The 26606-nt window shown below is 33.5% G+C and overlaps 1 protein-coding gene across 8 annotated transcripts in view; it reads left to right on the top strand.

The window, feature by feature from the left end:
* The window catches only part of CRPPA (CDP-L-ribitol pyrophosphorylase A), a 126091-nt gene that overhangs the window by 41793 nt on the left and 57692 nt on the right, over positions 1-26606 (top strand). For all 8 annotated transcript variants that reach the window (XM_085567485.1, XM_085567491.1, XM_085567523.1 and 5 more), the window contains 5 exons: positions 4302-4347; positions 12263-12360; positions 15672-15761; positions 16498-16590; positions 20677-20805. In XM_085567485.1, coding sequence (XP_085423611.1) covers positions 4302-4347; positions 12263-12360; positions 15672-15761; positions 16498-16590; positions 20677-20805 — 456 coding nt within the window. The remainder of the gene's footprint in view (positions 1-4301; positions 4348-12262; positions 12361-15671; positions 15762-16497; positions 16591-20676; positions 20806-26606) is intronic.

Below are 26606 nucleotides of genomic sequence, written 5' to 3'. Positions count from 1 at the left end.
CATGAAATGCAGAAGACTACCAGTTTTCTCAAGTGGTGCTTGCTTACGAAATTATTTGGAACTATTGTTGTTGCCAGTCAGCTCTCAGAAACACAATTTTCTTTCCTTAGCTGTCATAATACTGTAATTTGTAATATATTGTTATTATTTTCTGCTGGGTTTTTAGTGCTGAGCTAAATGAAATTTCATATGCCAAGGACTGATATTCTCTCAATGGCTCCAGTGTTCTATTTTCAATACAAGGCAAAGAGATATTCCATCCAGATAAATAAGAACTGAAATAAATAATAATTGTTCACTTGAGGTTTCAGAGAATGCATAGCAGAAGGACTGCAGTCAATAGTTTGAGTATTAATAAACCACTTTCATCCTATGTGGACCATGAATCTTTAAAGAGCAGATCAGATATTTGTAAGAATTCAGTTTATGCATGAGGTGCACAACCTACATAACATTAAATAACTCAAAACTGTGGGAAAATGTTCTGTGTATATATTATCTTCTTGAATTAACACTAATTTTTCTACCTGAGCACTTGTACATTAGGAAGAGTAACATTTCAAAGTAATTGTTGGAGCTAAAGCAGGATATAGTTTTTTTTTTTACTTTCTGGGAATAAATTACGAAATTAAAATTACTTTTGTAGTGAAAACAACCAAGTAATTCAAATGACTTCAGTGTTATACATATTTGTAAGTTTTATTTTAAGGATAGTTATTATATAGCTATTTATAAGATATTTGGGATCAGGATGGCAAAAAAAAAAAACCATAGTCTCTATCAACACCACAATCCTACAAAACTATGCCATACAAAGGAGCTCTGTATGATGTCGTAGTATAAGAGGGGAAAAACTTCGTTAAACTGAAATGCAGTACATTTGTATGTATGTGATCATAACCTTGTTGTATTTTTTGTGTAAAGAACTGTATTTTTGCATTTAATGTACATTTCTCTAAGTCTGAACCATCCATCAAACTAAATCAGTTTGAAGAAGACTTCTAAACATCATGTGGAAGTCATTTTGGGGAATAACTTCTAAAACAACATCTTCCTAGGTAGTGAAAACTAGTAGTCTGACAATTAACAAAATAAGGACCACAGAAAAACAAACTAGTCTGCTGATTTTTTAGGCTTTATTAAGGCACAAAAAATTGTTTATTATACAGAAGAGTAAAGATGTTTAATAAGTAAGACTGTTTTGCCTTTGCTATAAGCAGGTAATATTTTCATGTTTTGTGAATGTGAGGTATTGGTGTTGAGTTTTAATATTTGGCCTAGTGATATTCTTTATTGCATCAATAACATTCTGAAAATCTTGAATCACTGGATGTTCAAGAGGACAAAATGAAAATTAATATTTTTCACATGAAAAATGAGAATTTGAGTAATTGGAACCTTGTGAGTTTGATATTGATCAACAAAACAAAAGGGTACACTGCTACAGGCAAAACTTGATCAATAAGCAGTCATGGGATTAAAGTAATTAATGTCAGCCAACATGAGATTTACTTATTTTCTGAATTGACTTCAAGACTTTATTACAAGACTATAATCTTGGCTGATAAAGATGGTAGTGCTGATACAACGTACAACTGGCAGAAGTTTGACTTGTTACTGCATGACATCTTAATTAAAAATAGGATGACTGTAATTGTACTAGTTCTTATTAAATAGATGAGAAATTAGATAATTGATATATTTTGAAAGATAATTCTCACCAGTTTCTACAGAAACTGTTATTGTCTCTAAGGTATTTAACAGTTGTCTGATAAAGTTTGCAGACAAAGATTTAAGGATTCGTAAATAAAAATATAATTGATCAGAAGAAATCTATTTATAAGGATTACTTAGAAAACATTTTCAATAAAGAGTATGCTTTTCATTGCATCCAAATATAAAGAACTAATTTTAAAAACAAATGAAGTATGGGTCATATTTCGTGGATTGTTCTTGGAAGGCAGTGACTTTGAATGTGGTGTAGGCATCACAGAGGATAGGAAGTTTACACTGTCTTTGGGTCTTATTAAACATCTCTATTTTTCTGTATAATAAACAATCTATTGTGCCTTAATAAAGCCTAAAAAATCAGCAGACTAGTTTGTATTTCTGTGGTCCTTATTTTGTTAATTGTCAGACTACTAGTTTTCACTACCTAGGAAGATGTTGTTTTAGAAGTTATTCCCCAAAATGACTTCCACATGATGTTTAGAAGTCTTCTTCAAACTGATTTAGTTTGATGGATGCTTCAGACTTACAAAAATGTACATTAAATACAAAACCACAACTCTTTACCCTCAAATACAACAAGGTTATGATGGCACACATACACAGGTGTACTGTGTTTCTGTTTAATGAAGTTTCTCCCTTTCTATACTAAGACATTGTATGTCAGCCATGGGTAGAGAAACAAATGAAATTAGAAAAGGGATTTTCTGGTATTACAAGTGCCTCTATAATGCTGTGGACAAATTTGGGCTCAAGGTCTGTGCAACTGTTATAAATAGGGGACATTCATGGAATTGAATTTAGCACCTTAGTCAGTTTGAAAGAGGTGTAGAGAAACTCTCCCTTCTTAACTGGTAAGGGGTGGTTGCAGATGTTATCTGGAAGGATTTTTCTGTGAACTTCACAATTTTCACAAAACTTAGAGGAGCTTTTGTCTGAAATTGTCTTATAGGATCAAAGATTATGAAAGAATGACAAATGAAGCATGTAATATGGTCTTCATTGATTTATTTCTCTAAAAAACAAACCATTTACTGATGTCTGTCTCAGAATTTCAGAAGAGATTTTTTAAAGGTTTATTCTTAATTTTTTATTCTCCTGTGTTGTTTTCTTGCAGACTGCACCTAGCATTTTTTTAGATCAGACTGTTTAAAAATACTTTTGCACCTCAAAGGGACTGTAAATGTTAGGGTGTGAGACCATTTCCAACAGACTTTAGACTTGTTTCTTGCAAGGTTTTGAGATTATAATCTGTTGCACTTTACTGAAAGTTCATTATAAAGGCCCTCTAGAATCTGGTGAGTAGAAAGAAACTTTGCAGCAAAATCAGTCACTCAATTGCTCACTCTATCCTTAAATCTAATTTCAAGACATTGATTCTTCCCAACAGTAAGTAGAAATGTAAATGTCTGTATACTGTAAAGTCAGACTCCAGAGGTTCATCAATATAAATTAATTCTCTGGCTGCTCCTCCTGCAGGACAAACTGTAGGGAAGTAAGTTAGGTTTTCATTTTAAAATAATACAATGCATTGGGGAAATCATGAGATGTTATTCATCTCTGTCTGTTGATAATACAGAGCTTAATTTATGAGATTGAAAGGAAAATTGTTACAAGAATCCTTATGTTAAAATAAGTAATCACATGGCGACTGTTAGTGGTGTTCTGCTGTAAGATTTACCTTGCAGCAATAAGGCTGTGGACTTCAGTTCATTTCAAAAAGAAAAAAAATTATTCAGACTCAAGAGAAAAAATATCAGAAAGTCCAGTAAAATTTTATCTAGCATAAAATGAATTTACGGTAAAGAATGCAAGTATTTAAGACTCGTGTCAGTTCAAGTCACTGCTTGTCATTGTGAAGACACTGCTAGCAAATACTGTTAATGTCCTGGGTAGATGCTGACTTTAATTTTCATTACTTTATTTGCAAAGCCTATTATTGTGACTTTCAGCCATCATGAAGGTATAAAGACAATTATGAAGGGTGTTTTGCAAGTACAAAGTAAATACTCAGCATCTTATTGTTCATCTAACTTGATCTAATTAATATCTTCAAGAAGAATTTTATGTTTATTTTCTGAAAGCTCACACTGTTTACTTGTAGTCTCACTGACTCCCACTGGTTAATTGGACTCTCATTAATAGTAGTGGTATTGCACTACTGAAAAATTGCACCTATATTAACAAAAACAATAATAAGATTTATCCCTAGCTGTCAATTCTATTTCCCAAGTCCTGTTAAAAATTAATCTATTTTCAGTAAAATTAGAGTGTAAAAAATAGAGGCATTATAATATTTTAATGATTTTTCAAAGGACTGAAAATACTTTTAGATTTCAAATGAGTTCTAAGCAGATCTAAGTGTTTGGAAAAGGGGTTTTCTCAAGTTTCCAGTAGTTTCTGCAACTTCTGTTCTCATAAATTGCCAGTGATATTTTACCAAAATTAAGAAATTGACAATATCACTTGTTTACAGTGTTTAAAATGTAAAGAATTGCCTCTAGGGCATTGTTTTATTGGTTTTACATTCCTTCCTGCTGTGTTAAATCTCATGAGCCTTGTCTGTCCTTTAGGTGACCTACAAGCGGGATCTGTATGCAGCTGAATCAATCATTAAGGGTACGTGTTTGTCCTTGTGACTGTCAGTTTGCATATTCCTCATTCTAATTAAGAATTTTGTGTGGGATAGGTTGAAATGTCTTTAAGAAATGCTATATGATGTATAAAATGTGCTTAGGCAAGTTGTTTTAGCTTGTTTACTGGAATATTTTATTAGGCATATTTATCTTTATTTACTTCTCTCAGAATACAGAACTTTATAAAAAACTGAGTATGTTACAGTCAAATAGAGATTAATTTTGAAGGGCCTTATAAAGAATAAACACATTTTCTTCTTTCATTTGCAGGTAAATTCTGAATATGTTCTGTCTTTCTATTCTACATAGTAGAGTGAAAATTAAATATTAACTCTATAGGGCTCTTTATTGTTTTACATACAGGCTGTTGTTGCCTAAATTGATATAGCAGTTATGTGATATTTAGGTATTTAATTAATTTATAAATATTTTGTTGAACAGTTCATCAGCTTTTTTTTTTTTCTGGTGGCATGGGTTTCATACCATTTAACATTAAGACTACATTTAGCCTTTATATAGGTGGACTCACTCTAAAAACAGTGTAGGAAGGAAGAATTCTCAAATACTCTATAATGAAATGATTATTGTAAACTCATAGGCAGTGTTTCAGAGGATCCTTGCCTGACTTCTTGTTGAGAACTGAGGAATAAAAACACAGAAACTGATGAAGAGAAAGGGATTTCCCTTTGGATTAAAAATTCCTTTCCAGAGAAAAGAGTGCAGTTCCTATTTAAGAATATCAGAGGTAAACCTGTATGCTATTGAGGCACAGAGAGTGACTGGCTAGTTGTTCTCTCTTGTTATCGCAGTGGGCAAATATTTCATATTAGATGCATTGTTACAACTACTTAACTGAATTTTTTCAGGCACAAATCAAAAAGATAGTGTTGGCAAGCCTGGAAATTTCTGGTTCTGTCAAGCGATGGGCTCCAGTGAAGATGGAGCCAGACTTCCTCAGTGGTGAAAAAATTACAAACTTGGAATGAAACTAACTTTTATCCAAATGAATTTCCATGCCACATTCCTGTATATACAAGGTCTTCAACAATGTCATAGGTCTCTAAAGGAGATTAGTTGTTGCATTACGTATATATATATATATATATATATATATATATATATATATATATATATACGTATGTATACATACACACACACATATGTGCATATATATATATATATAAAATGTCACCACATTTTTTTCCTTAAAGCCAGTACAAACTTTTTCAGCTATTGCTTATAATAAAAAGCTCGTGTAGTTTAAAGTAAAAATTAAGACCTTCATGGTAGTCAATTAGGATAATCCCTTTACTTATAATATATACCTTTGCTGTGGCAGTGTGCAATATATCTGCTTCAGTTACCACAGTAGTCTTATTATGATGGTCTTTATGAAAAACTGTACTTTTAGATTGTTGAAGTTTAGATTTACTTCTTGCTCCATTGTATGAGTTCAGGAAGCAGAAGCTGTACATGTTCTTTGCTCGTTATGCAAGTATAATGAATTCTGCATAGCAAATTCAGCCACTGCATAGCAGAGTTATTTTACATCATTAATTATCTTTAATGGGGTTTTGAATTGGCACTGTTAGTCCTCCAAAACATCAGTTTGAAAGTTGTGCCTTATCTATTTTGTGCCCTTCAAAAAGCTTAAAATCTCAGACCTTCAGGTGGCTATAGCATGAATTATTTTGGTAGTGGACAGTTGAACCATGTATATTAATACTAGGCAGATGATTAATGCACAGTTCATTCCACACTAAAGCATATTTAAGGGGAGAATATATGTTTGTCCTTTGGAGCATCATCCTGATGTACCCCTGTATGGCATCGTTTTGGCTTATGGTTGTTAGTTTTATGGAAGAAATATTATTAGCTATGTTCTGCTGTGTTGTGCTGTACTTACAAGAAACCTTCAAGGACAGGTCACCTTAGAGACAACCATCCTACAAGACTAGGCATGCTCAGTTAGGCCTTTCCTAGGAGCTGGGTAATTGACTATATCACAGTGTCTGCTTTTCATGAGAGCTCAGAACCCACTACATGGTGCTGTAATGTAGAATCATGGAATCATAGACTGGCCTGCGTTGGAAAGGACCCTAAAGACCATCTAGTTCCAAGTCCATGGCCATCAGCAGGGGCACGTTTCATTAGATTGGATTGCTCAGAGCCCCATCCAACCTGGCCTTGAACACTTCCAGGAATGGGGCATCCACATCTCTGGTCAACCTGTTCCAGTGCCTCACCATCCTCACAGTAAAAAATTTCTTCCTAATATCTAATCTGAATTTAATCTAATCTCAATTTGAAGCCATTCCCACTTGCCCTATCACTAGATGCTCTTGTAAGTGATGTGCATTTGCTTCTCACTTCTTGTGCCATGTAGAGTGTCTCAGGGGGAAGTCCTACATGACTGTCAAGTAGAGTTGCAAGATACCAGCTCTCTAAATGCCACCTTGCATGCTGTCAGGGTCCACTAGAGATGTCCCAGAAGCTGAATGCTTGGGCTGGGAGGGTTCTGGGTACTAAGGGCTCTGGCTTCACACTGCTCCCCACTGCTGTTTCAGTCTTCACAGCTGCTTTGTTTAAGTTACTAGTTTACTCTGCTGGATATACTTTTTATCTCTGGATGAATTCAGTAGTGATGAAGGACTTCTGAGTGTACACATTTAATTTTCTGACTACAGTTCCAAATTTTATGTCATCTACAGTTTATTAGTGATCAAACCTTTTGGTTTTCTTAAGGAATTCAACAAATTCTCCCTTGCTAAACTTGACTCAGGTGGAAGTAAGAAAAACATAGATCCCTGCATGCATTTGTTTTACTTTAGATATTTATATGCATGCATATCATTCTTACTCAAGGCAACACAAAGAAACATTTCACTATTGTAAATATACTAATGAGTTATTTTTCTTTTGAGACTGTTTTCTTAAAACATTTATTTTTTAATTTCCTGACTTCCTCAAATTTTTTATAACTTTTATAAAAAGCCAATTTAATGCTTTTCTTTAGTTAAGCAGGTATAAACTTGTAGAGTATGCAGACAAGGTTGTACACGCCTATTTTAATAGTCTTGAAGTAAGAAAACATTGTCTTACAATAAGGGTGACTCATCTAAAAATGTTGTTAAGATCAGGCTAATACAAAACATCCTAAAAAAATTCCATTAGGATTACTGCCCTCAAGGTAGATAACTTTGAACTCTAGTTCTAACATGTAAACTTTAAATGGTGCTTCTCAGAAGTTTGTAACTTACAGTTTAACTCTCTGTCCTCCTCCTTCTCGTTTTTTTTTTCTCAAGGGCCTTACTTTATAAATTACTTTTTCATAAGAGCATGCATTTGCAGATTGGATAATTTGCCCTCATATTTGACTAAAGAAGTATCTGTTGATATAAATAAAATGATGATTTTTGCAAGTGCCGAGAAAAATATTGTAATATCTTCAAACTGTTTATGGCTGTTGGGAGCTACATATAATGACTTGTGTTCTGTGAAGAAACCATATGACTTTTTATAAAAATTGAGATATCTTGGTTACCAAAGGACAGAGATCTTATGTGAGGTAGGCTGCATTTTCATGAGTATGCTCATAAACAAATGGTTGTTCTCAGGTTTGAGCCAAAGAAATAGGCTGGCAGGTGGGGAATAATCCTTGGAATAGCTGCTGTCAGGTGAAAACAGCCCTCTTTTCTTGCCAACCACAAAGTGTTCTTTCTTTCCTGTGTACTAATATTGGTAGGGTCAGTGTCAAGTTTGATTTTTTGTTTTTGTGGCTACAGAGACATGGGGAATGAGTAAACAACAAAAAAAATTGTTAGATATTTTTAATGACCTATATTATTCAAATAACAATTTCAACTATTCTGTTGAGCATGAATGAATGCTTGGCAGTATTTATTTAATTTTTCTTATTTTTACAGTAGTAGCATCTCATAACAAAGGTGTTTCTAAAGATGTCAGAGGAAACCAGACTGAATTTCCAGACCAGTCAAGCCTTTGCTATGTAGAAAGTGCAAATGGATTTCTGATAAATTAATTTACTACTTGGAATACTCTGCATACTTCAAAAACATTTTGATGATTAGGATGTGCTTCCAAAATAATAGGAATTGTAATAACAGACTAAGAATGGTGTGGTACAAGCACGTTTCCAAAAACAAGTGTATGTACACACATATATGTGCAATTAAGAGAAAAAAATTATGTCTGTAGGCTAAAACCTATTTGCCATTCAGATGCATTTCTTTTCTTATGGTATTAATTCTCTAGGATATGATATTTATTATCTTTATTCAAACAAAGTATTATTTTAATTGCTGTTTGTTTGTGGCATGCTCTTCAAGGTAAACTTCTAAGTCTTCCATTAGAATACACTTAATACATCATCTAACTATGGTAGTTCCATAAACATGAACACATTTTAATTTATAATTGAGTATGATCCTAGGATAAAGGCTGTGGCAGGTGTTGCTGCTTAATAATGTGATCTAAAGCTTTCAGCATATCAAAGGAGAGTGTGGAAAAATTGAAAATTAGGTTTTCTGGTGTAGAAAAAAAATAGGTTTAATTGAATAAATTCTGAAATCTTGCATCAAATTTAGCTTTAATGAAGACAATTCCTTATAGGGAAATTTAATGTTTAAATTTGACAGTGCAAAGTTTACTATATTTTATTTAGTGCAAAAAATGTGCTCTGAGTGTATGTTAAAAGTGTTGGAAGGGATCAAATGAGAATAGGGAACACTATTCCATTATCAGGTACAGCTGGAAGGAAGCTGGCAGTAAATGTGTGATGTGTGTTGCAAGAGGAATTTTCCAGGGAAACAGTGATTTTAGATAAGTATAGGAAGCTGAAGCAAGGTAGAGAGCTTGATATGTAATGTGATAGTGAGAAAACAACTAAAAAAAGTGTTGGGCAGATGAAAAGGTAATTATGTTATTCATTGTTGGAGGAGAGGAGGAAACACAAAAACCCAAACAAGGGAAGTTCCAACTTGATAAAAGGAATAACCTCTTTCACCCTTGACAGACAATCAGGCAGTGAACAGGTTGCCTGGAGAGACTGTATGGTAGAGCAGTAAGGGGCAGAGTGACCAGGCCTGACCTCGTGGGTGATCCTGTTTTAAGAAGGAGTTTGAATGAGAGACCTCCTGGTGTCCCTTCTAGCCTCAATTATCCAATGGTCCAATAGGAAACAAAATGTTTTTAGCTGTATATTAAAATTCTTTGTGACAATGCCATGCCGTGGCTTTCCAGAATGGCAATTTAGTTCACCCAAACAGAATTCTGAAAACCAGGAATGAAATGCTGCACACAGTCAGTTTTACTGGCAGGCAGCAAAGCTCATGGAATCCCTGGAGTTACGAGCTAGTGCTCCAGCTGTGCTCACTGGGTTCAGCTTGACTACGCTGAGTGACAGAGCTCTATCATCTTAGCAGAAGTGGGACACAGGGAGTCTTGGGAGAAAAGTCCACTCAGTCTTCCTTCCTACAATGAAACAAAGGTGCAGTCTAAATTAACATATAGATCTTTTTTGACCACTTGAAATAGTTTGGGTTTAAAGGGAAGTTGAGTTTCAAACCTCAACTAGAACACAACTGTTGCTTTACTATGATGACATTATAAAGGATGATTTCCTAGACTTCCTTTACTCATTTCCTTGATAATTTAAAAGCATGCAGCATCTTTTCAATGTGTGTATTATCATTACTTTAAGGTTCTCCTACTTTATTAACATACTTTCCCCTTGTAACATTTTGTTTCTTCTCTGGATAAAAAATACAGTTTTCCACACTTCATTGTTTTTTCCCTCTTTATTAAACTCAGCCTGCAAATCTTAGTTGTTTTTTTGTAATTGCCTCTTCTTTCTCATTTATATTATAGGAAATTAGAGATCTAAGAGGGCTGGAGAGAGTAGTAAGATGGGTTTTTATAGCTGCAGCCTTTGAGCAGTCTTTTGTGAGAATACTTCTGACACTTGCTGTTGATTACAGACTTTTTTTTTAAATAACTGTTTGAGCCTAAGTTATGGTGCCTTTTTGGATTCCACAGCCTTCTTCCACATGTGAATTTTTGTAATAGCTCCAGTCTGACCTTCTTCATTAAATTATTTAGTTCAATAGAGTCTGAGTTCTTGAAATCTGATATGCTAGTCTGGTTTATTATGTATATCTATTTTGTATCTGCACTTTGTGTACAGCACTAAATTCAAGTGGCTCTTGCTCTGATTTCAATCTACCCATTAGTTTCTTTCTGCTGATAATAGATTAATTCAATATGGTTTCCCATTTTTCAGACTATAAAGTTATTCTCTATTAAGTAGAAGCCAACTGTGATACATATTCAGTATACTTTTTTTGCCCAGTGAATCTATGGGAAGATAATTTCTCCCACAGTTGTGGTATCTTCTGATTTCCAATCCTGTGAGAACTGGCCATGCATTTTTTTAATTCTCACTTCCATCTGGTTGTGATGGTTTATAAGCAGATGTTTATTGTTCTCTCCCTTTCTTCCTGCCTCCTCTTCTTGCTAACTTAATATAAGCTCAGTTGCCACTAGTATTTTTGTTGTCACATTATAAATATTGGACATAGTAAATATCCATGATTCAAAAAAACCATTCTAATTATATTTTGGAATTCTTAGTGGTTAAATCACTTTTCCTGGTCACAGAAAATTTCTTAAAAATCACAAGTCATTTTCCAATAATGTTAACTCTACAGCAGCTTTAAAATTAAATTTCAGGTTTTTATATCTATTTTTATAAAGAAGTCTGAGTTTACAATAGAAAGTGAGATGTTTCTGCACTACTGAGGTTATGCATTTGATTGAACTTATTGTGTGGTATGTAATTATAAAAATAACTTTCCATATGCAACAAATACATATTGTTTATATCCAGACTTGTTTGAAGACCAGTTAGCCCATATTTTTGTAATTTTTCTTGTCTTTCACTCCTAATTTATTTTGTGGTGGTGTTTGGTATATTTCTGTCTCTGGAGTTTCATTGAAGTGTGCTTTATAAATAATTAGACTTTACATGTATGAAATTTCTAGTTGCTTATGGAATGGCTATCCCAAAAACATTGGAAATCTTTTGTTTTGTTCTGTGTGTTAATTCAGCATCTAAAGGATAAAGGCCTGAAATATACTTGAGAATTTCAGACATGAGTTTCTTTTGGCTGGCTTAAAGAAAGGAAAATGTTCACTGAATCTAAAACCTGAAGTCAATAACAGGAGAAATTACTAATTTTCTGAACTACTGGATTTGTGGGACAGATCACGCAATAACTTGAAACTGTTGTTCCTGATAGCAACAAAATACTGTATTTTGCCCCCAGTAAAAGGTCTAGGCAGTGCCCAGGCCAAGATCTTTGTTACAACTTTGCAACTTCTTTGCTATTGAGGTGAACAGTTACATCTGCTGTCTTCTTAAAAAGTATAATTAATAGATTTTTTGGCAATTTTTTAGTATCTCCTGTTTTTTTTTTCCTCCCCCCCCCTTATTTACTCACTTTTACTGACACTGCATTTAATTATCTATTGAAGTGATAAGAAGGATGAAATTTTTAAGAAGTTTTCTTGATTGTCATCTAGTATCAATGTGGACCTGAACAAATATCTTTTAATAAAGTTAAATGGTCTTTGTGGACAGGCCTTATGTAATGATTTCATGTTGTACAAAATTATATAAAATATAATTTGAATTTTGAGATGTATATTATATAAATTACATTGTTACATTAACTGTACCTTGTAGCCTTTAAATTTACAGCTGTTGAAAATATTCTCTCAAGAAACAACAATATGTGATTGAAGGTAATGTTTAGCAGATTAGTAATTTGGATTAAATTATTATTGCATGAAATCTAAGATTTTTGTCTTGATCACAGACAACCTATCACAACAAGTTTGTGTTATCACCAATGTGAAGGAAACTCTTGCACAAATAGGTTTTCTGCTTCCTGAATCGCTGAAAAGCCAAATAAAAGTAAGTAGAACTCTATGGCTCTCAACTGTCTGATTAATGTAATGTTTCTGGTTGCCACTACTCCTAAGAAATTGTCTAAATAATGTGAAAACAGAAACTGAGACTTCCTGTGTCACTGTAGTATTTATCAGAAGGAATTAACATTAGGTGTTCCCAGTTGTGCTGTAGTTGGGGATCTTACAGATACACTTAATGTGTCCATATTAGATTAGAGGAGAAATTGAATCCAGACAACAGGGAGGCAATTTTCTTTAGATTTTATGAATTCAGTAAACCCAAATTATTATAAATATGTTACAGAGGAAATGCTTTTGTTACTTTGAAGTCTGACTTGGAGTATGAACCAATTAAAGAGTAGGTTGTTTTCCTGCAGAGCTGTGAGTGCAAAATTGAATTTATCAGCCTTTTTGTAGAGGGATAGGGGTATGTTTCCCTCACAGTGAATGCTCATAGGAGCCTTTGCTTTAGGGTATTGATGGAATGTTCTACTGACATTTAACTATCTTTTCCTTTTTCATTGTTCTTTCTAATAGAGCTATCATATTTCCATTTTCCCAAAGGTGATTAACATTTGGTAATTGCTTAGACTGGTGTTGGGGTGATTCTTAATTATATCTTATGTGATGATATCACATGTTCCCATTACCCAGAGAAACAGACAGGGAATAACTGTTCAAAAATACAGGTTTTCTGATTTGCATAATGTTACTTCTGCAATGGCTTTACTCACGTCTGTTGATCTTCTGCATGGTGTGTTAATTATTAAGGATATGTTTCCTTAACAACCTGTATTGGTGTCTTATATCTGGAAATGTCATTTGACATTGCACTGAAAGTTTTTGTTTGGAAAGAACTGTATTTAGCATGGAATCATGCTTTATATCTATTAATTGTCTACATCTAAATGTGAAAAAAAATTAGCAGACTTGAATAATGAATAGCTGTATGATGGGGCAGAAGTATGTCTCCATTTCACTGTCACCAGATGCATTGCTATATCTCTTTTTTATCTCTGTGTAAACTATTCTGCTATTAGTAGGAGGACATCACTTATCCCTATGCTTTTAAACAATACAATCTCTGAGTTAATTTTTAAGCTTATCAATATAAAGAATTTCTAACCTTTGGAAGAATATATGCACAAGCCTATTTGTTCTCCAATGAAGCACAGTACCTTGTGTGAGAGAGATTTGATTTTGTGCAAAATAATTATTTTAAGCAACACAGATGTACTGCATTGAAAGCTGGACCTTTTCAAAGGGATAATTGGAAGGTAATTGATCTAAATAAGAGACTAACTGGGAATCATTCTTTTGAGTACATATTATCTGGTACCAGTATTTTAACATTTTAGATACTTTTGACATTCCAGTTCTCAATAGCAACCATATTTATTTGTGGGATATTTGTTAATTTCTATACATGTCCTTAAAGAAAAATTTAAAAGAAATTATCGTAGAAGGATTTCTGAGAGAGGCTCTAATAACATGGAAGTGGATGTTAAATAAAGCTGAAAATTCAGTACAGGGGATCTGGTAACTAAAAAAAATAAAGAATATTGTTTTTTACTAGGACCAGAAGTAATTAGGCAAATCCATATACTCCTTTCTATTTAAACACTGAAACATTATGTGAGAATGACTTTTTACCAAGGTGGTATTTTTAGGTAATTTTTAATCTCTAATGTAGTTGATAACATTGATTAATACTAATTATAATTTTTTAAAAAGTACTATTGCATAAGATATTAAATGGCAAATAGTATAAGAATTAGTTTTAGTTAATTGATGATTTATTGACGCTTCTACCTAGGCAGTTGTGCTTGCTTTTCCAACAGAAAATTTCAATTTCATTTTTGCTGGATAATATGGTGGTCAAAAAATGCTAGTGTGTTACTTAATAAAATTGTTGAAGATAAATCAAATGATACACTAAAGGAATTTTTAAGTGTTCAGCAATGCTTAAACATCACATATTGTACTACCTCAAAGCAAAGAATAAAAATAAGCCTTCTGCCTTGGATGATATTCGAAATACCTCCTGAAAAGACACTGGCTTGCAGTAGGCTTGTGTTCATCGAAGTATGTACAAGGTTGTAAAGGTACCAGGGATTTTGGCTTTTATAACTTAAGAGGTTCAAGCCAGGTGAGCCCTGCAGTGTTGCATTTTCCAAGTATTTTTAAGTAGTTCATACCTTCTGTGACTTTTTTTTTCAGTCTTAAAATATTAAATGTTAGCTATTTGTGGCTATGCTATCAAATTTTGATCCCAAAATGTTTCTAAAATCTTTAGACTATCACTGTCAACTTCTTTGTTTCAGACCACTATCCTTTACAAAAAAGTTAGCTCCTGATTATTACAAATATTAACAAATACAGCTTTAAATAACACTCTAATGCCTTTTCACATGTTGTATTTGGTACTTTTTTTGGATTAGGGATTAAGTGGTATTTTATGGGAGCACAGCATGGTATACTTCTGTTGCTTGCTATGATACTTAACAAGTGTTTTGGGGAGAAATAAAGCTCAGTAGTACCGTGAAACAATGGGATTTGCCAATTTAATGGAAGCAACATGAAGATTTTTTTTCTCCTGAATGTCAAGATTTTTTATTTGCTTCAAAGTGTTATCTTCTCTTAGGGAGCAGATTCACCATCTACTGCCTGGTTTACTGTTTTACTTAAGGCAATACTGAAGCTGATAATGTAGTAGAATCTACTTTTTATTTTAACTGAGATAAGATAGTTACTTAGTTTGTGTTAAATGTTGCAAAATACATATGTCTGTGCCTAAGAAAGTATTTTAAAATACTTGGTGAGGAAATAATTTCAAGGAGGAACTCTAGACAAGTCTTGTACTCTTGTTCTGGGCAGAATCCTGGAATACCAATGCACCTGATCTTTTATGCATACTTATTTTATTTTTAACTTCATGAAGATAAAATGTATATATCTGAGTATTGTAGAGGTTTTCTCAGAATTAGAGGTCTAAAATCATTAGCTCAGTTTATGGAGAGTGTTTTCATGTCTCGAAACAGTTGAACATACTAACCCAGGCAGCAGCACCCATGTCTGATGTTTCCAGGGCTTATTTCTGGAATGCCTACCCTGAGCAGTATACTTCAACATATGTAGGGCTCCATGCTTCACTGTTGAGTGCCCCAAAATTTTGAGCAATTTTCAGTTTTTGTAGCGAAAATAATAATTGCCAGTTTTAAATAATTTAAATGAACAACATCTGCTACAGTGGTGGAAGCTTTAGCAGATACTTAAGGCTGAATTAGAATTTTTTTTCTTTTTTTGTGTAATCAGGTTGAAGCTATTTCAGTATCTCTAAGCAAAAATGATAGCTGTCTACAGAACATCATTTCAGGACAGTGCTACAATTTTGTTTGTGTAAATGTAAGTAGTGAGGATGCGTGCTTTTATTTTACACTTAAACTTACTAGTAATGGTAAATAATAATTAAATATTTGAGTAATAAGTTGTTTGTTATTTTTGACTGCATGTACTGTGTCATCCTGATGTTTGGTGTTTCTGATGTGTACCAAACTCAACCTTTGAGATACTGGTCTGTCCATTCTCCTCTGGTTCCACATTTCTGTCACTGTGTTGTTAACCAGCCATGAATTCTTGAACAAGAGGCATAAAATCTGTAGTTTAAAAATGCCTTTCATAACTGTTATATTGAAGTGAATTATTGTAAGGAGAGGCCTGTGATACATGAAGTCATGTAACTGTGCATTCATTGCTACTGTGGTCTAAATTAGTGTTTCCCATTCTGGACATGTGCATGCCATGTGATCTGTATTGGGGTCCATGTATGGGAACAGGTTGGTTTTACATGAACCATATCCGAGACCAATCACGACCCTTAATCTTGTCTGTTTATATATATATATATATATATATAAAAATGATTATTAGTATTATTAATCTCATTCTTTTTCAAACATCTATAACTTTACCAAATAAAAGTATATTAAAAACAATCAGCTAATTAACCAAACCCCCTTCCCCCAAAACTGAAAAAGTGATGTATCTTCTTTTTTTTTGGTAAACACCAGTTCTTCAAATTTCATTTTTATGAAATAAAATACATGATTTTCAGTAATTCTAAATATTTATTTTTATTTAGGATGAAAGGTGGGCCATTCAAGAAACCCAGGAACTAGTGAATATGTTGGAAAAATCAAATATTCCTCTCTTATATCCAGTTGTCCTTATTTTGGTAGGTAACTCCTGTAAGTTACTGTAGAAAGCATCTCATTAATTATTTAAAATTATTATTTAATATAAGTATAAATAATATGTAATATAAAATTTTTTAAAGTTAGACTAGGTTTACACTGCTGCTAACTCATAATAAAATTGTAAATTCAAACTGTAAATTGGTCTCCAAAGAAACTAATTTTCACTTCAACAAATGTACTGCGTGCCGGCAGGAAACAAACTGACACTAGCAAATGACAGTTTATTAATTATATATTTCTGGGAAAGGCTCATTGTGGCTGGCTGGTTGTACTAAACTCTTAACTCCTGCCTTGCAATTGTGCTCTGTTTCTGCTGGGGATGCTGCAAGGCATGTGCTGTGCTTGGATGCTCAGTTGAAACAGAACTACTTTACTTTTAGCCTTACTTTTTGCTATGTGTGAGTGGTCCTGATGGCTGCACTGTTATTAAGACAGGCCAGGATGCCATTTGCCTTCTTGGCCACCTGAGCACACACTGGCTCCTGCTCAGCCACTGCCAACCAGCAGCCCGAGGTCCTTTTCCACTGGGCACCTTTCCAGCCACTCTGCCGCAGCCTGTGGTGCTGGGGATTGTTGTTGTGACCCAGGTTCAGGACCTGGCACTTTGCCCGCTCATACCTTATACCCTTGGCCTCAGCCATGTATCCAGCCTGTCCAGATCTTGTACAGCCTAACCTATTATATCCTCACCTACTAAATGCTGTTCTCTTGGAGTGAGTTACTGTGATTCTATGAACATCAATGCTTAGCACTTTGTTTCTAGACTACCTTTTTTTCTTGACCTTGTTTCTGGGGAGCTTCAGGGTAAAACTTTATTTCACTGAATTTTCAAAGATAAATTACTTCTGCCTTTCATGATCAGAGCAATTACACGTCTCCAATTCTGTTGGTCATTTGCAAGGCTACTGGAAGTGCAAAATACAATTTTTTCAACTGAAAATGTTTTCATTAGTCCTTCAGCAAGAATATAAAATAAAACATTTCTATCTGTGTTGAATTTTGAGTGTGAAGATAAAGTTGGAATTACTTACTAACTAACTAATGCTAAGGCGTCAAAAGCATGCTTATTTTGCCCATTTGATGGCACTCTCTAGTCTGGACTGGACAATTAAATACTTTTTTGAGTGTGATGCTAGGAATGTGAAAACTTTGGTTTAATAGTTGAAGCTATAAATATTCTGGTCTTGGTATCTCCTAAGAAATAGAAGGGCAAGTAATTCTTACACCATCTCCCCATGAAACTCAGGTTTTGACCCTGAGATGCTGGGTCTTGAAATCATTGTAGAACCCAGAACCATTTTTAATGAAAGTGTATTTGCTTGAACAGCCTGAAGCATGCACAAATTGTTTAGGTGGACTCCTTTTAAAATAGCTGTACGAGAAAATAATACATTTAATCCCTTTACTCCAGATCACCTCAGTTGTTTCTGAAATTTCCAAGAACTAGGCAGTGGAAGAAAATCTCATGACTAGGTGGAAAAAATTACTAATATTTAAAACACGTATAGAAATGCATTTGTTAAAATTATGTTGCCTAATTGCACTTGGGCATCTGGTGGATGTACCACACTATCTTTTAGAAATATGAGAAGGGAAGAAAAGGAGATCTGGAAGGTATGTTTTAAGTGAAAAGAATTAGCTTAACAAATCATTGTCTTGTATTAATCCCTGGGAAGTATTGAAGTCCTTTAAACTTCTGATCTCTAAAACTCATTACAGATGGTCTGGGGGACAGAAACTTCCTTCAGCAGTCTTTAATTAAATTCATTGTTGAGTGTGCTCTTCTCTAAGGCTCATGAGTGAGATTTTCCTCAAATTTATTCTTTCCTAGATACATACTTTTTAAACATATTAACTGAATGAATTGTTAATGAAAAATCCTATACTTTTTTTCAATGTAAAAGGACATATTAATATTTTTCAAACAAATATGCATCAGAATTTTAAGCAGTATGTTGACATTTAAATGCATAGGTCTTAGCTACAAGCTATAAGGAAAATGTTTTTCTACTCTCAAAAGTAAAACTTGAAAGAATAAATGGGGAGAGCAGCTAACTGCTTCCATTCTAAACTCATAACTAGTAACAGTCTAATCCAATTGGATTTGGGGAATTGGAAAGTTCTTGTCTCTTCTTTGATTTCATTACAAAAGCAACTTTTTCATAATGGTATGATAATTAAGGGAAAAAAAAGGGGTTTTTTTCCCTTTCAGTAGCTATCTTCTTTAATTGTAAAAATGACAGGTATTATTATTGTGCCAGACTCTGTTTAACCAGCCCAGTGAGCATTGATCCAATAAAAGGATGAGCTTGCCCTGGACATGATGAATTTTTTCCCTATTCCCACCTATCAGTTGCCAGAGATTCAAAGTCTATCCATTATCCTGGTGCCTGACTGGATTGTTTCATGGCATCTGTAAGATGAAGCAGCAACTGGATTACTGTATCTGGACAAAAGGGAAGATTAATGATATAGGAGAAATAGGCATCACAGAGGTAAACTTGAGGCAGTTATTTGCACCAAGGCAGTATCTTCAATTATGCTGTAACCTGAAAAATAATACTCTTAAACTGACACTGCTTTTTTGAGTAATACATTTTCTTGTTTGTAAATGTTATGAATGGATTTGATTTTTATGTTGTTGCTTTGCTTGGGGTTAGAAAGAAAGGAATGTTAGTACTTCAGCTCTGTAGGTGCAATTATTTGCATTTCAGTACCAAAGTTAGTTTGAGAAAAATATATTTTCAAAGCTGTTAAAGAGCTTAATGGTAAAGTGGAGCTAGGTTAAGTTCTGTCAAAATAATGATTTATAATTTCATGTAAATGAGTACTACTTAGTCTTGTTTTGGGTAGAAAATAAAATAATGTGTGTGAAAATTAATTTCTTTTCGTGTAGTAGAAGACAATAGTTTTGCTTCTGGTAAATATGCATCTAGGCAATAAACAGCTTCTGTTTAAAAAGTGTTGCAAGGTAAAATTAGTGAGAACCTATTTTATGACAGTATAAATGGAACATAAAGTACAAAGAGAACTTGAAATAATTTTCCTTTTAGGGATAAATGTATTTCTGCTATTTATAGGCACTGAAACCATATATGTACAAATCATCATACTTAATTTTGATTTCTACAGCTCATAGAAGTTTTGTAAGGGAAATTGATTAAAATGTGGAGTATGTAAGACTTGGGAAAGGATTGAGCTAGTTAATACCTCCCTGGAAATACCAGTTACAGGAGCACTATTCCAAGCTGGAAGGGAGGCACAATGATAATGGAGTCCAACTCTTGGCCCTGCAGAGGATACCCAAGAGAGAATTCAGAAAATCATAGAATGTGCCAGGTTAGAGGGCACCCATCAGGTTCATCAAGTCCAACTCCTGGCCCTGCACAGGACACCTCAAAAATCACACCATGTGCCTGAGAGTGTTGTCCTCACACTTCAACTCAGTTCAGGTCCTGCCATGGACTGCAGCATAAGCCTGCCATGTTTGTGCAGCATGAGACCTGCCTTTCCCTGCCCAAGGGCTCAGGATAGTCATATCCTCTTTTTGAGGTAGTTTCTGCTTTTTAAACTTGAAGTATTATCTTGAAATTAACCCAATTAAGGCAACTAATATGCTATACTGAAAGGATAGTAAATTTCCAATTAAACTTTAAAGAATTTAGTTCTGACTTGAAAACCTTCAAGATGCTTATGAAAGACACATGTATTCTATAGTCCTCTGATAGTAAAAAAACCCAAATAAAAAAAACCTTCTGTGAAAGTTAGTCTAGAGCTTATAAAAAAAATGTTGTTTGTTTTCAAATTTAATTGAATATTTTTAAGATGCATGACATGTTCTGGCATATTGGTTTCTTCTGCTTTGAAAAAAATATTTTTCATATCCCTAAATGTGTAAGTAGTGGAATTCAGTAGTAAATAGAAGCTGTCTAAGAAAAGTCTTTTTTAGTCTGTATTTTTATGTGTGTTTAACACATAAAAACGTGATACTAAAAACCATCAATCTAAAATTGCACACTATGGAAAAAGTGGATTTTATTTTTTCCTCATCTGTTCTTTTGCAGGTGCACTTGGATATTCCAGAAAATAATTCTTTCAGCATTGGGATGGAAGACCTTACTACGATCAAGAAATTTGCAAGAGAAACTAAAAAGAAAAACATTTTAGTTTATAGTCTCCTTATCCAATATAAGGTATGTAATTATCTTTCCGTGTGCAAATTATCTTCTTTTGCAATTTATATGATTAATGATAGAATCTTCGTTTAAAACAAAATCAAAGGAAAATAAATATGACATGAAAAGGATTTTTTTGGAAGATCCTTGCCTGTTCTTGTTCAAAATCCAGACAATCCTGTAGTTGTGAACAAAAATGTAAGCTTTTTGATTAGAGAGGAATAAATGATAAACTTTTTTTAGAAATGCATAAAAACATCAGGACCATTTTTGCTTTTCTGCTTAGGAAATTGCTATTTTTCAGCATTAGCAAAAAACAATGAAAGTACATTCAATCAGTGGTTCTGCAGTATTTTATGTCCCTCATCAAAACAGTTTGGTACTCAGGTGACAGGAAGGGCATGGCATATAGGTGTTGAAACAGTGTCTGTAATCGTAGCAGATTGCCTCAGCTGGAGGCAAAAAGAGTTAACACTCCAACATACTTAGTACTCACAAAAGCTATTTAAAAATAAACCATTTGCCTGGGAAACATGTTCTGTTAACCAGAAGAGTGGGCTGCCTTGCCTCCAGTGCAGATATATTTTTTCAGCTTTTTAACTCAGCAAACAATGAAGGAAGAAGTAAGCTAGAAATTTTAATAAAGAAGAATAAATGTAATCTTAACTGCTTTTTATTAGTTAATTTTAACTGATTTTTAAAAAAAATTGTGTTTGGGTTTATATATAATTGTTTAAATGTGGCTTTAGTTTTAAATCTTTTTCTGGTATACCAAGCACTTGAATTTTCCCATAAAATTCTATTGCTTTATTAAGAGCTGTGAGTATCAATACAGATCACCTTATGCTTTTATAGACTTTTAATGCCAACATAATTTGAACATTGCTATTATATGACATTAGTTCATCTCTTGTTTGTAAAACACTGATGGACATACAACTGCTCAGTTTTCTTTCTGCTGCTGTCAAACCTAATTTTTTCAGGGTGAATTCTGGCTTCTTTTGGTAAAAATAATTTGAATAACTGTTGAAATATAGCTTTAAGAGCCACCTTTTCATGGTAAAATGTAATGCTTCAAATATTGCTGAGGTCTAACTGCAGTTTTTGCCTTTTAGACTTCATTGATTTTATATGCATTCACGATTTTATATGCAAGTGAATCAAATAGACATATGTGGATAGCAACAGTTAGTAAATCTGACTGGAAGAAAGAAAAATCTTTTATAATCTTCAGTAGGTTTTGATGTGCATGGCAACAAGACATTTTAATATTAATGGGCACATATAAGAGCAGTTGAGATCTGAGTGGGAATTCTTGATCTGTGGTGATAAGAGGATTACAGCAGACTGCTGCCTCCATTCTTTGAAAATACAAAGCTAGAATCATTATGTAAGATCATTGCAATGAGAATCATCACTTATTAGCATGGAAAAAGTCTTATATATAGATGAAAACACTTCACAAAGTAAGTAAACTATTTCTAGCTGTCTTGTTTTACAATGGCTTTAAAACATGTCCCTGCTTACAGAGACAGGAATATAGTCTTGAGTTCCTGCTGCCTACTTTGATCGATAACAAAAGAACAGTTCTACACATCATTTGTATATATGTGATATATGAATCAAGTTTACTTTTGATTGCAGATCTATATGGAACATAATTGTTTCTGTGTAAAGACCTATGGAAAGACTTGTATGAATCTAGAAATTACATAGCTCCAAATTTATTGCTGGTCTGGGTGGGATTAAGAGACTGGGAACAAAATCAATTTTTTACATGAAAAAATATCTTTAAAACAGTTCCTATTTTTTTTAATCTTAAGTCCAAAGCATGATTTGAGAGTCACCGAGGTATTTTCCTTCTAGTATAAGTCATTAATAGATGAACCTGTAGATGAGTTCCATGCTCGAGGAATGGATTTCATATAGGCATGATAGGAAGTCCAGAAGAGATAGAAACACAAAAAAGCAGCTGTGCTAATGCAGGATAGCCTATTATTGCAATAACTTCTGTCACTAGATGCTTTCTAGAAGTCCCAGAAAGCCATCGTTTATTTCAGGGAAGGAGTGATGACAGGTTCCTTCATGGAGCTTTCCTCTAGCTGACAGGTTTATATCATCACTACCAGATACAGACAGTTGATAGGTACACATTTCCTAATTTAAAAAAAAGGAATTTATTGAGACATGGTCATGGTAATGTTCAGGTGAATTATGTTATGTTTAGTAGGGTTATATGATTATGTGGATGTAAGGATATGTTGATATAAAAGAAAATGGGGGCAGTCTTTCGGATTTTGCATTAGAAAAGCAAGTTGGTTGAAATAAATAAATTTTGAAAATATTGCATTTTTTATGTTTTGGAAGTGGAAATTAAATGTTTGTAGAACCATGGAGTGTATTGAAGGAGCTGTGAAGTCCTAAGAAAAAGTATGAGCTTTTATTTTCACTTCTTAAATGCAGTGTTTGTTTGGTATTTAGAAAAAAATATCAAGTCTTTTTGATACAACAAGACAACTATTTGATACACCAAGAAACTAATCAGGAGAATTAAAGGAAAAGGCTTTCATGTGCTGTATAAATGACCTGCTTTTTACCTTTAATTTGCCTATAACAAGTGCCTGGTACACAAATAATTATTTGTCTTATAAACATCATGCATAGGATACCACATTACTGATATTGATATACAGATCCACTTCATAAAATCTCTGGTTTGCTTCCTGAAAATACAGTCAATTTAGATTGCACTTACGAATTCTTTTTTTCTTTTCTAAAACAGTGTTAGAAGTGGTTGGCACATTCAAAATACTGAATACAGATACTGAATACTATCTGAGTCTGAACTTAGGGAATTAGTTCTTGACCATTTTTCAGATAATTTGAAGGAAATAGCTGATAAGCAAGCTGAATTAAAAATAGGGAGAAAGGTCAAATTTTTTATGGATGATATTACTGGTAAGTGTTAATGAAAATGTAAAATTCCAACTCCTTAATTTAATGAGAAGTTCACCTTGAAAATAGCAATGACTGGCATGGTATAATATATTAGAATAAGAATCTTTGTTTTAATAATCAGGTCAATAGGATGTAATGGAGAAAGCAAATTCTGAGTATTAGGAGGAAAATCTATAAAAAGAAGCCAAATTATTCTTAAATAAACAAAGTTGTACTTAGAAGGAGACTTAAGAACTGCTAAAGACCCAAGGAATATTAAAGATAATGTCAAACCATTGCATCCATGCAGGGATGGATGTATATTAAAACTATTGATTGATATCATTGGAGGCACAAGTTTTGGGAAAATATCTCAGCTGCATGTTGTTGTTCTATATTCTGAGCAATGGAATAATACTGAAATTGGGCCTTGTTCTCTCTCTTTCTCAGACACACACAGACACACGCACACACATTATTATCTTTAAACATGTACTAGGTAATAAATGGGGTTATGCTTGAATACTACAGTAATGTTTAAAAAAAAAACATTTTCTTTATTTACTGCTCTTCTTCCTTTAAAAATACTAATAGTAATGATAATAAGAGTCTTATGACTGAATTACAAAAATAATCATTGAAATAATCAGACTATAAAAAGCATTTCTTAGCATGGGAGTTCAACAGCTTGCAATGGATACAGAAATAAAATCTTGGTCTTTAAGTTTCACTAAAGACTTTGTTACTGTTCAGAGGGATTAAAAAGGAACAGTAATCATCCAAAATAAAACACATTTGGATGGACATAGTAAACCACAGAAAGCTTTAAAAAAAGAAAGTGACATTAATATATATTGGTTATAGAACTGTATTAATTTAAAATAATTCTACTTCAGAGAAGTACTGACAGAGTGTCGTGTCAGAGCAGTAAATATGTGCTAAGCCTTGCCTAGGGTACAGTGGGCCCAAATACTTTTGCCTCTGAAATTTCTATTTGGTTAAGATAAAGGTACTATTCCCTGACGGCCAGAAAAATCACAGTACCTACACTAAAAAGAGACTTATGATGCAATAGAATAATTGTTATGGAGTTGCTTGAAACTAAAAGGAGCCTGAACTGTGCATGATTTCTTATGCAAACATACTGAACACTTACTGTAGCCTTAAAGATTTTTTGAAGACAAGAGCCCATCTGCAGTGTGGTTAATGGCTCAAGAAATACTTAGTGTGCTAGAAGTGTTTATGTCTGTCTTGGTAAACCCTAAAGGTAAACATTTATGATTTCTTTTTCATCAAAGATCCCTTAAAATAGTAGTATGGGTAGACATTAAGGCAGTGTTTCTCAAAAGAGGGAACACACCCCTTAATGGGATAATCCACAAAGTTGAAGGTGGTTTGGCAACTAGTAGTGACATAATGAGCCTAGAGGGCAAATGAAGTGAATTTACAAAATAAAATTTTGGAAACTCATTAAAAACAAATAGGTTCTGCTCTACATGACCCCTGCATGCTTCTCAATTCACTTAATAATCAGCATAAATTTGGTCAAATAATTGCAATCTGATTAAAATTATTGGGATGCTGCCTGGAGACCTCACTTTTCTTAAAATGACATTTTTTTTAATTTCAGCTGTAATGACATAATAAATTGTAATGAATATGGAAACTTACATTTGTTCCTAGAAATCCTTAAGGCCAAGTAATTACTATTTAGTATTTTCAAGAGGTAAAAATTGAACTTTTAAATTTCCTGATCCTATGGACTATTCACTCTTTCATCAAGAAAAATTGTGCAAATTATGTGATGAGCCAGAGTGGTCTTGTTTCCAGAGAGTTTAGGACAAAGAGGAAAACCCAATCAGTCTGAACTTTCAATATGGATAGGCTCATAAAAATCAGAATCTGTAGCTTTCTTAATACAAACTCATAGCCAGTCATTCACCAGTAAAAACAGAAACTGATATTTATGGAAGCTTTACACATTTTTATCCTTAATTATTAGTACTATCTGCAATCAGTCTGAATGCATATTTTGCAATAAGTAGAACTGACATGATGAGAAGGATTTACAAACATGACTTTGTATTTTGAACTGAAATCTATTTGATCCAACTAGCCTTTTGCATCCAGAGGATGTAAAGAAATTAAAAAAAGAATATACCTCTGAAACATTAATCAATTAAGAAATATATTAGTTCAAATTTTTTAAAATGTTGGGGAAGTTTTAGGCTTTGAGTCAGGAAAGGTTATAAACACAGAACTTTGCAGCCTCAGTTTTGCTTGCAACACTCTGGTGCATGACATTGTGGGAAGCACAGCAACTTGGCTGTTTATTTTAGTAGATGTCCTGAAGCTTGATACTGGATAATATTGATCAAAAAATTGGGATTGTTATTCTTCTATTGGGATTGCTTATTCTTGAATGCATGCATCCATGCTCTTGTATTTTCTTGCTCTTTTTCTTTTGACCCCTTTCTCTGTTGTTCTCTTGTTTCCTCTCAAGTCTCCCTCTTCTTCTAGCCAAAACAGGTAACAAACCAGTGGATTTGCTCCAGATTTGCAACTCTTCTAAAAGCACTCAAATGAAGCTTTCCACAAACTAATTTCTCAATGCAGTACTAAATTCCCAGTCTGAGGAATATGGCTTTTAAGAAAAATAATTGGTAACCTTTAGGTCTTTCTTTAAATAGCTGTAGGTTTTTATCACAGAAAGGTCAGAAAGTTACTCAATTTGTCTCTGCTATTACAAGTTCTGGGAGTTTAACAAGCTGCACATAAAACTGAGGTTAATATTGTATGCCTTTTACACATGACCTTTTTAGACTTGTTTCAGCTATTGAACTTATAATTGGAGAAATCAGAGTTCGTCCATCAACTTGTCA

The sequence above is a fragment of the Lonchura striata genome, chromosome 2 (genome assembly GCF_050655825.1).
Source record: "Lonchura striata isolate lonStrDom1 chromosome 2, ASM5065582v1, whole genome shotgun sequence".
Taxonomy (NCBI): Eukaryota; Metazoa; Chordata; class Aves; order Passeriformes; family Estrildidae; genus Lonchura; species Lonchura striata.
Note: the sequence above shows the minus strand (reverse complement) of the source record. Positions and strands in the feature narration are given on the sequence as shown.